At 43.7% G+C, this 13,379-nt stretch overlaps 3 protein-coding genes across 4 annotated transcripts in view; 2 read left to right on the forward strand and 1 right to left on the reverse strand.

Moving 5' to 3' along the window:
* The window catches only part of LOC116649739 (breast cancer anti-estrogen resistance protein 1-like), a 28,273-nt gene extending 19,233 nt beyond the window's left edge, over positions 1-9,040 (forward strand). The window contains exons 1-2 of one of the 2 annotated variants that reach the window (XM_032433393.2): positions 5,603-5,752; positions 6,399-9,040. In XM_032433393.2, the coding sequence (XP_032289284.1) occupies positions 6,528-8,246 (1,719 nt within the window). In that variant the 5' untranslated portion in view covers positions 5,603-5,752; positions 6,399-6,527 and the 3' untranslated portion in view covers positions 8,247-9,040. Of the gene's footprint in view, positions 1-5,602; positions 5,753-6,398 lie in introns of those variants that run through there. The other variant, XM_032433382.2, reaches the window with a different exon arrangement.
* A 908-nt stretch (positions 9,041-9,948) lies between these two features.
* Positions 9,949-11,278, forward strand: LOC6622129 (uncharacterized). Its single transcript, XM_002046405.4, has 2 exons — positions 9,949-10,925; positions 10,987-11,278. The coding sequence occupies exons 1-2, from the start codon at positions 10,183-10,185 to the stop codon at positions 11,189-11,191; spliced, it is 948 nt and encodes a 315-aa protein (XP_002046441.1). The 5' UTR covers positions 9,949-10,182; the 3' UTR covers positions 11,192-11,278.
* LOC6622573 (formylglycine-generating enzyme-like) lies at positions 11,254-12,637 on the reverse strand. The gene is made up of 2 exons (XM_002046404.4): positions 12,005-12,637; positions 11,254-11,949 (listed from the first exon to the last, which is right to left on the reverse strand). The coding sequence occupies exons 1-2, from the start codon at positions 12,549-12,551 to the stop codon at positions 11,468-11,470; spliced, it is 1,029 nt and encodes a 342-aa protein (XP_002046440.3). The 5' UTR covers positions 12,552-12,637; the 3' UTR covers positions 11,254-11,467.
* Between the last annotated feature and the right edge of the window lie 742 nt (positions 12,638-13,379).

Genomic DNA, 13,379 nt, shown 5'->3' on the forward strand with positions numbered 1-13,379 from the left:
TCCATGGACTAGTCTCACTCCCCTTGATTTGCGAAATCGATGTCCGTAATTAAAGGAAACGAATAATTTGCACTTGGCCAGACAGCTGGCATTTGTTGCAAAAACATGAAACTCTATATGCCAATAACTGAAGCAGCTAGCTCAAGTTTCATGTTGACTTTAACCAAAACGAATTTGGGATGCTCTAAGAAAGGCTTTAAATGGGTATGAGTTAGAGAACGGATCTTAAGCCGCAGCAGAACAAGCTGAATCTAAGCCTTAATTGAACCCTATTGAAAAATATTGTTTTAATATTTGTGATGCTTAAAAATATATTTAATTACGCAAATCTACAAGTCATTTTTTGGCTCCATGGATGTGAAAAGCGGGTTTAGTCATTGATTCCAACCGTGAAGCGAACCACTTAACATTTTTGTCGGGTTTGCAGCCATATCTCCAACACATCATCGTGTTGCTTGACCCACTCAATGGACAATTACCCATGGCAATTGTTTTGTTCAGGCCTTTCAATTTCATTTGGCAATCCGTGTCAGTGCACTCCTCCTCCACCACCATCACCTCCGCCTCCTCCTCCTCCATCAGCTCCTCCTCCAGCACTTTGGACCTTGCATAACCGCATTCATAATTGTCCATTATCATTAGCACCACATGCAATGGAGGCGTTCCAGCTTTGAACTTTGCCATCTGTGTGGATGGTTTTTCTTTTATATTTTTTATTATTTTTATGTTTTGTATAATCTATGGGTCTGTTGGTCTGTTGGTCTCTCAGACTTTCGCTTTTCCTCGCACTTGGCGCAGCAAATCAAATAAAATAAACTACAAATTATAGAGTCTCGTAAACATTTCCTCGCATTATCGGCAGCTATCAATCTTTTTGCAGCCAAGTGAAACCATAAATTCAAATTTCAAATAAACGCTGCGCCAGAAGGAGAAGCGACCACGCCTCCTCCACCTCCCCCTCATCCACCCATCAGTCATTTGATTTGTTGTCTGTCCATCGGTTTTGAGTCCAATCAACAAAAGCTGCAACTGCAAATTGCAATGGATTTTGTTGCCACTGGCGCAGTGGAAGATTGCGTTGATGCCTGGTGAAACCTTTCTATGACGGAGACGAGACCTCGACATTTCCACAGCGAAATGCACCGCTGGCTGTGTGTGGCTACGAGGGGGGTGAGCTGGAGGAGTCTGAAGTGGTAGCTGTAAAAAATTAAATGCCGCTTTTGTTCAATTTGACTTGTCTATGCTGTTAAGTTTTATTGATTCGGCCACAAGTAACACAAGGAAAATCGCACGTCAAATTGAAAAGTTCCCCTCGAAAGCGTCAAAAACTTAACGCAGCTGACACTGGCCGGGGCAACGGCAGGAGGGGGGAGGAAGAGTAACTTCACTCTCAACTCTCACACTTGACTTGGGACCCAGCCAAGTTGGCTAGCCACCAAAACCTGAGTGCCGCCAACAGGTGGAAACGAGTTAAACAATTTCTCAAGTGCCGTCTAAGCCGTCTTTAGCTTTGTGTTCCGAGTGCCACATATCATGTGCGTATCAGCTGCATTCCCCAAACTTAATTGAGAACGGAAATGTCTTGAACTGAATTGTTGCGCAACATTGTTGGGCAGCCCAAATGCTGCAAGTGTCTGCCGCGAGGCCAGCCCACGTTCCACAACAAATCTATTCGCCAGCCGGCCAGATAAGCTGAGTATGTGTCGATTCTTCAAAAGTCGAATCTTGAATACCCTTAGACAAGGCTATAAACCTAGCTGCTAACTTCCTTAGTACTCACATAAGAAACTTTAAAATTTGTGCTTAATTCAAGTGCAAATGATTTAAAATCCACACAAAATTTCTTTAACTGAGAATGAGAATTCTTTACTGCCAGACTCAAAAATTATAATTGAGTATTATCTGACATAGTTAGTATTTTCATTTAAATCGTTTATCGCTTATTTTATGTTTGAAATTTCTAGTTTTAAAAATGTTTCACTTAGTTCAATGTTTTCTTTCCATTACTTTCAGTTCTGATTTAAAAGATTTGATTGGAAGTAAAATTTAATCAACTATTTATAAAGAATAAACTGATTATAATTTATGGCTATGGCCAAAATATAAACCCTAACACATTATTATAATCAATACAAACAAAATTTATAATATTGTGCGGATGCCTGTTTCTAGTCTCGTCAACAAAATAAGTAAAACCACATAAATATTTACGTCTCATTGTCGGCCTGACCAAAAATAAATCCCAGCGGGGACAGTGGCCAAATCCGAGACGGCAACTGAGAGACCGAGAGACTGAAGCAGCCAAGCGGACGGCTCCACCGTTAGGCAGCGGCCAAGATTGTGACAATTTCGAGTTCCTTGAGCCCACATAAGAGTCTGAAAGACCAAGACTCCACCAAGCGTGGTCACGCACTGCCCATAAAACTGCGTCCGCGTCCGCGTCTGTGTCTGCCGCTGAGTCCGCGAGTCCAAGTCCAAGTCAAGTTGCCGAATGGCCAACAGCAGCCAACTGCATCAAGATTTATGGCAATGTGGTCAGCTCTCTGGCTGGAGCTGAGACTCTGTTTGCTGCTGCTGGTGCTGGAGCATTTCCAAAAAGAGTTTTCGAGTTTGTGTGTGAGGAAAACATGTCATTTTTATTTCAATGACCAAAAATGGACACAAAATGCCAGCCAGAAGCAAATGCGACAACAATAACTCTTCATTGTTGTTGTTGTTGTTGTTGTCTTTGGCTCTGCCGAGATTTGTGCATGACCAAAGTTAGACGAACTTATAAAGAAGAGAAGAGCTCTGCCCCTTAAGGCAAGGCCTGGCCCCGCTCCGAGGAGGAGGAGGAGGAGGATGAAGCCAATGCGAATGCGGATTTCTTTGCCATCTGAATGTTGTGAAATCGCCTGCGCTCCAAATATATATAAATACACACAATGTGTGTATATATGGCAAGGTCGCAAGTGCCAATCCTAGGGATTAACGGTTCCAGTTCAACCTAATGATCAGCTCTGGACCTCAATAAATAGCCATTAATTAAGTTTTTCAAAGGCAAGCACTTGAAATTTGCGGCACTGATTGAGGCAAGATCTCAGCATGACGCCACAGAAAAATAAAAGCAAGTAAGAGTGCTTTTGTCGGGAGTGTGCGACTATTAGATACTCTGCTTCATTGAGAGTACAAGAACAAGGCAGACAAATGAGCAAAGAACAGGGATAGATCGATTTCACTGTTGATGCTGTTCAAGAATATATATATATATATATATATATACTTTATAAGCTTCTGCCTGTGTGACAGCTTAACAGTCTCTGAAACACCCTCTACTCAATAGGTACAGGGTATCATTTAAAGATACAGCCTGCAGGCATTTTAGCTACTCACTCCAACGCAGTTCCTCTCTCCGGCCTCTCTTCAATAGCCACCAGCTTAAATTTACTTAACAACAATTTGCATATTTGTACAAATGTTTTTTTGTTCTTGTATTTGGTACGTGAGAAAATGTTGAAATTTTGTCAAAGAACTGTCCATGCCCCTTCTCCAATATGTTTGTGTGCGTGTGCGTGCAGGTGTGGAAGGTGTGAGAGCAGCATTGAAATGCATCAAATGAGCTGCAAAGATACACATCTTGTGCGGCTACCGTGCTCTGTGCTCCATGGAATTTAAACAGGGCCATAAAAAACAAGCATAGAATGTTGTGACAGTCGAAAAGATTTGAAAGATTCTCGCACAGAAGCAACAATCCTGCCATAAAAAAACAAAAAAAAACAAAATGTAAAAAACGAAAAAGAAACGTTTGCGATCGTGCTGTGAATTTCAACTTTCAACTATCAAAATCCAATTAAAAATGGCCGAAAGCCAAAGAAAGACAGAACTCAACTAACAAACCGAGCTGTTGCCAATTTAATAATGCTGCGCCCCCTGGCGGCCATTTTAATGGCCCATTTCGCCACATGGGCGGGACGGTGGGCGAGGGGTGTGGCAGGTGGTGAGACCCATTAAAAAGATGCCCCAAATATGTCATAAACATACATTTCTGATCTATGGGAACAACAGTCGCTTTCCATAGCACCAATCGAGGCCAGACAAACAATAACAGCATAAAAACAAAAAACAAATGGAAAAGACACGCAAAATTGCCTGGAAAAATCAGCATGAAAAATCAAAGAAAAGTGACCTCCTTGAAGCTAGGCCGCATCGCCAATCCCGCTGTGCTGACCCATATCATAAAAACTAGATTCAGGCCGAGCCCAAAAGAAACGCTGTGCACCGAGTCTCAGGTTACCCAATGGCTCCTTTTGTATACCCTTGCAGAGAGTATTGTTATTTAGGCATGAATTATGTAACGCACAGGAGGAGATAATGCCAGCGTGCATATCTATTATTCCTGAACGGTGTTAACATTCGAGTCGATATATGATCACCTATCCGACTGTCTGTTTGGAAACTAGTCTCTCCGTTTTGATACTATCGTTATCTGCCATATCGGACCACTATATCATAAAGTTTTTATAGGAAAGAACAGACACAAGAGTAAGTTTGTGTATAAAATATGTGTTTGTTTCTCAAAATATTCCAACCAAGTCCTATCGGACTTCTATATGTACATCTCTATATGGAATCGGGGGAAAATGACTTTTTGTAGGAATACCTTTTCTATATTACAATTCATTTTGAACAAACTCAGCTAATATGAGCTTCTCTATTCTTCTCATCTATACGCCAAGCCCTTAGTCATATGTCTAGAAGAGCATTTAATCTTCGGCTTGCCGAAATTAGTCTTTCTTTCTTGTCTTGACTTCTAAATGAAGTTCAGCTGCCCTGATTTATCCCAGTTGATAAGAGCCTCCTTTTAGTGCCGTTTTTGTGTTGCAGCTGTTTTAAGGTTCGACTTTTATATATGTGAGTATCCTTTTGAGGCTGCATATTTGTTGTTGGCGAATTGTGACTCGTGTTACGCGTCAACTGACACTTCGAAAAAGGACTCGAACGGACTTGAGAACGAAGGGCAACTGCCGCCAAAGTGGATGCACTTCAGGTAGCCGCCCAAGGGTTGCCCCTGTCCCTACCTTAGGGGTTGGCTTTTACGGTTTACCTAATTGCGAATCGATTCAATATGCTGCCTATTTGTTTTTTTTTTCGGCGGTAGGCGTGGCAGCTTGGTGCGTGCTCATTATAAACAGGGTAGCTGCGGCTATTGATGAATTTGGCATATGGCTGTAATAATATTTCATCAATCGAGCAGATGGCCCAGTCATGCCGCGGCATATTAGAAATAAGTAAATAATATTAAGGTTCTGTTCTTTATGCATTCTGTGGCATCAGCATATTGCTTGATAATTTCTTTTTTATTGTTAATACCCTACTTAATATCCGCCCATTGACTGCAGAATTATGCTCTTTCCAAGTTTCCCTCCTCTTCCCATTGCATTTTTATGCGATTTCCCAATATTTGGTTTATTGTTTAGCTCAGGCTCAGGTTCATTTTACCTGGACACTGAACGGCTTTGAGCAGCAGCCGCTAAATATCCCAGTATTTTTGTGCGCATGCTCTAAACAGTTCCCCGTATTTTTCTGACAAGCTGCATTATTTGCAATTTCGTTTCGAGTCCAATACACAGTCAAGTTTTTCCCATTGAACAGTGAAGTTTTCTTCAGCTCAACTTTTCATTTTGTCTGCCTGATTTTTCTTTCTTCATTAATTGGCATTAATTGATAACAAAATGTGATAGTTGCTTGGGACTAACTACAGCCAGACAGACAGGTGTGCGCCATACTCGTGCTCGGCTATTTCGCTTTTCATTCATAAAATGCGAAATAGGTCCTATAACAACAATTGTGAAAATCGATACAAGTCACGCATAGTAAAGGGCGGAGTTTCACGAGCTTACCTAGCCACGGCAACGACAGCTATAGACAAAAATATATATAAAATGGGAATTACCACTAAAATTTCAGTTAATATTACAATTGAAATTTTAAACTAAAAGAACTGAGAAACCAATTAAACGTTTTTTTAATAATATAAATTAAATCAAATTAAAAAATGTCCGATAAATAAAGAAACTATTAAAATTATTATTGCAAAATATTAAAAATATGTCCGATGATTAACAATAAATGTAATAATAGTTCCTCTTCCGTTTTCTCGGAAATTTTAACCCTAAAATTTGTGCTCTGTATGAAGATTTACCTATGTAATTGTTATATATATCATATCTGGTTGCCTCATAATGAAAAAGTTCACAAGAAGACTTCGCATGTAAAATTTAAAATATATATATTTATTTGAATGGGTCGTCGAACTGGACCGTATTTGTTTTTGTGCCAAGCCCAAGCCCTAAATCCAAGCCAATAGGCTACCCACTCGAAGTACTTCTCTAATTCGCTTCTCTCTTCTCCAATTGCAGGTCATAACGCCGCAGCGGCACGGGGATGTGTACATCTACAACAGCTCGCCGGGAACATTGTGTGGAGCGCCGCGTTCACCGCATCCTCAGCAGATTTACGGCAACCAAAGCATCTATCAGAACCTTGGCATGATGATGGGCACACCGAATGGCAATGGCAATGGTAACGGGAGCGAGTTCGAGACCTACGACATACCCAAGCCGGCGACGCCCGTGCCCCTCAACTATGATTGTCCGGGCAGGCAGGGCGTGCGAACGCCCACAACGGGCTCAGCGCTGGGCGCCCGATTCGATTCGCTCAAGAGCGTCGGCGCTTCCATGTCCATTGAGGAGGAGTCCTACGATGTGCCACGGCCACTGCTGCAACAGCAGCAGCAGCAGCAGCAGCAGCAACACACGCTGACACCCAGCAGTTCGGCATCCTCGCTGCTGACCAGCGACAGCCTGTCGCTGAGCTTCTCCAGCTCCAATCGCAGCTCGCTGGCCAACATGCCGGACTATGATATACCGCGCCGTAATCCTTTGCCCGTGCGGCCACATCAGCGGCCGCATGCCGCCAGCTACGACTTTCCGCTGCTGCCGCCGCTCCAGGAGCAGGATCAGCAGCAGCAGCAGCGCATGTCAACCCACCAGCCCACCAATGGCAGCCAAGCGCTGAGCAGCACCAAGGAGCTGCCGCTGGAGCTGAACTCGGCGCTGGAAACGCTGGCCAAACTGCAGTCGCAGACGACGCAGGCCATAACGCGGCTGCTCAGCTTTGTGGTGCCGCATTGGCGCACCCGAGCACAGCTGGAGCCGCACATTATGGAACTGCGGCTGGCTGCGCTGCGTCTGCGCACCGCGCTGCACGATCTGGCCGAGTTTGGCGAGGGTGCGCTGGGCAATGCGCAGCGTTCCGAAGACAGGAATTTGGCCCTCAAGCTGCGGCCGTTGGTGCGTGCCCTGCGCGATGCAAACAAGCTCATCCGGGACTCCTCCGAGGCGTTGGATGCACAGGGCGGCGGCTGGTCCGTTGAGCAGTTGGCGCGCAGCGATGAGAAGCACGGCTGCCGGCCACCCGATAGTCTGGATCAGCTGATGGCCTGCGCCCAGACACTCACCGAGGATGTGCGTTCCACGACCAGCTTCATTCAGGGCAATGCCTCGCTGCTGTTCAAGCGCCAGCTGCCCGCAGAGCAGGCCGGCTCACAGAATGGCAGCAGTCGCGCCAGCGCCGAGTGGCTGGAGGACTACGACTATGTGGCCTTCGAGTCCAAGGATGCGGCTGCCAAAAAGAATCAGGCTCTGCGGGATGCCATACCTGCCGGCCTCAAGACCCAGTTCGATTGTGCGCTCAAGATTGCCGAGTGCACGGCCATGGGCACGCCGGTGCCCACGGCGGTGCCCACAACGCCCACAGCTGCGCCCAACAAGTCGCCGGAGATGACGGACAAGGACAAGAAGGTGGTGCGCTACTATGCCCAGCAGATCACCACGCATATGGGCAATCTGCTGCAGGCGATCGATTCGTTCCTGGAGACGGTGGAGAAGAATCAGCCGCCGAAGTTTTTCATCGCCTACGGCAAGTTTGTTGTGGTCAGCGCACATAATCTGGTTAGCATTGGTGACGATGTGCATCGCAATATCTCCAAGGAGGCGTTGCGCGAGAAGATCCTGCATTGCACCAATGCACTCTCCGATGCGCTCAAGACCTGCGTGCTCAAGTCCAAGAAGGCGGCGGCACATTTCCCCAGCGGCAGTGCCGTCCAAGAAATGGTCGACTCCGTGGTGCACATCAATAATCTGGCGCGTGATCTCAAGACGGTGATGCTGCAGGCCGTTAAATTGTCCGCCGGAGATGGCGCCTGAATTGATAGCTGTGCCTTGAGGCGACGGTCCTAAGCAGACAGTATTTCGTAGGCTTCCAAGGTCTTCCAGGCAGGCAGCTGGCAATGTTCCTTACTCTGGTAACCACGCTTTGACTATGCAATAAACCCAACAGCATCCCCGCACGCATCGATCCTCGAGATATATATAGATATATATATAGATATGAATACATATATCATTTGCATTGTGATATTTTGGAACAAACATCAGAAAAATGCACATCCCCCGATATCATATATATATGTGTACATGGATCACGCATATGTATATATATTTTGCGATAAATATGCATAATAATTACGATTACGATTACGAATACGATAACGATTACATTTAGCGTATATTTATTGTTTTTGAAGTTAAGTCTCTGTAAATAGCACTCCTTAATATTTAAATCTAGGTTTCCTTTTGTACATTTCTATTTCAAAATGCGGCACACGCAAAATTATGTTGTATCAGTAAAGCATTTCAGCAGATAATATTATGTATGTAGTATATCATAGAAATAGCTTTAACGCTTCGTATACCCATAACTAATAATAATACGCAAACCTAGCATGTAGCCGAAAAACATACATATATACACATACATAGTCAAAATCTGTAAGATTTGCAAAAAACATTTTCGTTTGCGCAAGGCAATAGTCAGCAATATACAAGAAAAATAATAATTAGCCATACCATACTGTTCGTAACAAATAAATATTATTACGCGATTTAACTTAAGCGCAGACTATAAATGAATAGTAATAAAAATAATATATATTAAATAATTGTCACTTGTTGCAAACTGATTAAGATTATTGTAAGTTCTTCCCGGTATTTAAATTTTAACAATATTTTAACGGTAGCCACGTGTACGATAAGTAACGCTAACGTTCGATAATATATACATCAACATTGCGTGTAAATATCGATAACACAATGTGAACTTCAAAAATGGATCAAGAAGTTTGACCAAATCAATTTGGCGGTGTCTGACGGAAACTTACAATATACAATCCAGTGCTCTTTATTCAATTCACAATCTATACAAGATCTGTTGTGGCGGCTAACAATTGATGTCTTATCTTCTTTTCTGGTGAGTAGCACATTTATTGGCGCCAAACTCTGTAAATTCGATATTTCATAGCTCTGGTCAATGATCAAGTGGTTGCAATTAACATCCGGCACGGATATCAAGATAAAACTATCTTTTTAGTCCGAGGGAATGACCATACACGACATATTTAAGTAGACACAATGCGGCCTGAAAATATGCTAAAAGAGAGCCCTCTGTGCCATGTAAAACAAACAAATGTTGTATATATAAAACCATAAAATGGATTGTACTTTATTGATCAATCAATCTCAATCTGTGGAAATCAAAAGTATAAAAACATCGACGTACGACTAATGGTATGTTTAATTCTTAATTTTTAAAAAATAACCAGAAAAAAAAACAAGTGCGGTAGTCTGCAAAGGCAATTCATTATTTTTAATTAATTAATTCGCATTCGGTTCTCCGCCATTTAATTCAAATTTTGTTTTAAATATAGCGGCTTGATGAGTATCGATAGCTTTCGACAATAAGCAGGCCAGTGTTGCCCTGAACCTATCGATAGTTTTTTAATTCATCGCGTCACTTGAGCACGTCGTTTTCGTCGTGCTCGCTGCGCAGTTGGAAACTTGTTTGCCAAAACATAATAATAAATAGATAAAATATAAAAAATATTGTGCTAATTTGGCAGACTTACTAAATTGAAATTACCATTTTGAGCAAAACATTTGAATGGGCTGCTTAACATTTGGCGGCAAGCAAGAACTTCTTCATCTTCTGTTTTTGCCATTAACATATTTAGTTGCGCAAAGGGCTCTATAAACTGTTGATTACAGTTTTGCTCAAAGTTAAGGAACAAACGCGCAGCTCTAAATCATGTTGCAATGCGTCTGTTGCAAATGTGGAGCGCTGGATTGCAACGCCAATTCGACTTTGTGCCTCGCCTTCGCGGGAGCCCATCAGGATCATTGCTTTTGTTGTGCGCAGCCACCTCGCATGAAATGCATTCACTGCAATATGTGGCGTGAGCTGTCGCCCATGGAGGCACACGGGCCCTGTGTTGGTGGCTCTTTGCATGTATTTGTCTATTCGGAGCCCTGGCCGCCGTTCCCCGACAATACACCATTATCGCCGCTGCGCGCTATGACTAGCACAGACGGCGGTACGGAGCAAATATACCGGGCTCCTGACTCACCAGCACAGTCAAAGGCAAGCCTCAACGACATTGAGCACGTACCATATTCGGTTACAGAAGACAACGTCAACATCAACAGTCCGGTGTCTATCATAGATCTGGCCGACGATGATCAAGAGGGGCAGCAGGAAGCGGATACAATGTCCGATGTGGACATCAAGCCAAAGCTGTCGGTGAAATGCGATTGGGTTAACATAAACGATATACTGAAGTGGACAAATTGCACTCGCTGTGGCTTGGTGCGCATCCAAAAGAGAGGCTGGCTGCGGCATGTGCAGTCGTGCGCCCAAGATCCGAAGTACAAATCAAATAAATTGTTTATACACCTGCACACAAAGGCCTGGTGCGGCATGCTGGTGCGAGATATTTACTGGGACAAGCACACTCATCCCGAGAATGGAACATGTGAGATGTGCCGTCTAAGGTGCAGATCTCTAAACCTTCTATTTAATTGCAATTAAAAACTCTTTTTTATTTCATTGCAGCCGCATGAATAATGTGCCTTTGCCATATCAACCAAAGCCACCGCCACGCAAGAACGAGACCACGTTGGAGAGAGGTCGACGATCTCGTATGATAATTAGCCGTAGAAAACGTAGACAGACAATTGCCTTAGACACGTTTATACACAATGCAGGCGGCACGGACTCCATGCAAATTGTTGACTGCTCTTCGCTTCGTCAAATCTAAGGTTTGTTCCAAGTCGCAGCATTATTAATATATGTTACTTTAGCTATGTACAAAAATAAGTATAACTTTATCAGAGATATCACTTTATTGACCAAAAGTGCATTACATGTGTATCCAAAGGATAAATATAACCCAGTATATCGACTGGTGTGCCAGGAAATCCATAAGTAGTATAACAAATATAACCGAATGCCATTCCAACCAACTAACATCAAAAATCAGCTCAGCAGGTCTCTGAAAGTAGCTTAATTTAGATAGATAATAGTTGAACTAATTTTACGCATCCTTGGCACATCGAAACCCTAAATTGCTGGCCGAGCTGTCTTCGGTATTTTGGGAACGCGCTGCGCAACGATAGCGATAGCAATAGGACTTGTGGCACAAATAGGAGCCGCCCTTTTTGACGCGATTTGGGCTCTCGCTGGTGTCGCCGGCCTGCCACAGATCCGCAGTCCATTCCCAGACGTTGCCCACCATGTTGTACAGGTCGTAGACGTTCTGACGAAACTCATCTACTGGACATGTGTATAGATAGCCATCCTGCGCGGTGTTGCCATCGGGAAACTCGCCCTGCCATATGTTCAGCCAGTGCTTATCCTGGGGCATCAGCTTGTTGCCCCAAGGGAATAGCTTGCGCTGCTTGCCGCCCCGACAGGCCACCTCCCATTCCGCTTCGCTGGGCAATCGTTTGCCCGCCCACGCACAATAGGCCACAGCATCGCGCCAGGAAACGTGCACAACCGGATGCTGCTCCAGACCTGAAAAGCAATGAAGATGCAGTCATAGCATGTTGTCAGATGGTGAAAAACTTACCTTGCAAATTGCTAGAGATGCCGTTCGGCTTACGCCAGCTAACGCCGCTGACCTTGTACCACCAAAGCGCATTGGCCACACGGTAATCCTCCAGCTCCGCCTGCTGTGCTGGCGACAACATTGTCTTGAACAGAAAACTATCGCCAAAGCGTTCCGCTTCAGTCGTATAGTTTGTGGCATCAACGAATTTTGCAAAATTTGCATTGGATACCTCGAATTTGTCCACGTAGAAGTCTTTGATCTTTACCACACGCTCTGGAGCCTCTCGATCCGCCTCAAAATGCGGCTCATCTGTGCCAATATTCACACTGCCGCCAGGTATAAGGGACATGCCCGCAATCTCCGGCTCAGCCTCCGGATAGTAGTCGCGATAATGTTTATTTTTATTGCGCCCCTGCTGCTGGCACACCTGTTGCGCCGGCTGCTCCACGGATTTAGTTTGGGTGGCATCGGAGGCATCCCGCTCCAGCTTGTTGCAGCCGCAGTCGCCGTTGGCGTTGTGGCAAAGGAACCCCAACAAAAGAATTGCGGTCTTCAATTGATTCATTTTTCTATTCTCGTAGCCGCAGTTGCGCAGCTGAGCGCCAGGGCTGAAATCTACTGATGGTATATTCGATAACCGTTCGATAACAATTCTCCCGCCAATTCTAGACATATTTTTATTGAATTCAAAATTGAAATGCCGAATTAATCTGATCAATTGGCATTCAAACAAATTAAAAATAGATGGCTTAAAAGAAGTTGTTAAACAAAAACCTATTCGTTTTCCATTTTTGATGATTTTTTGGCATATCTCCGCCAAATAATGTCCGATTTTGTTATTTTATACCATTTTCGACTCGTAACGATCAGTACTATCAATTGGCATCAAGAAACTGAAAATCTAAATTTTCACCCAAATCGACCAAAAAGCAAGGGGTTTCATCACTTTTTTTGTCAAAATCGGGGTCGGTTCGAAAATCAAAACTTTGTTGATGTTATTTTTTTAATATCTCGTGTAAATTCTGTGAGATTTTGAAGTTTTATATCATTTTGAATTTGCACGGATCCCTATTATCAATTAGCATTCAAAGAAATTCAATATCGATGGGTAAAAAAAAATAATTGACCAAAAACCGATTCGTTTTCAAAATCAACGTTTTCTGATGATTTAAAAACGACATATCATTGCGCGTTGTTATGTCGTTTCAAAACGAAATTTCCTCGCGGAGATATGTCGCTTCAAAACGACATATCTCCCCGCGGAGATATGTCGTTTCAAAACGAAATTATCTCGCGGAGATATGTCGTTTCAAAACGACATATCTCCCCGCGGAGCTATGTCGCTTCAAAACGACAGATCTCCCCGCGGAGATATGTCGTTTCAAAACGAAAT

Source organism: Drosophila virilis, unplaced genomic scaffold (genome assembly GCF_030788295.1).
Source record: "Drosophila virilis strain 15010-1051.87 unplaced genomic scaffold, Dvir_AGI_RSII-ME tig00000123, whole genome shotgun sequence".
NCBI lineage: Eukaryota > Metazoa > Arthropoda > Insecta > Diptera > Drosophilidae > Drosophila > Drosophila virilis.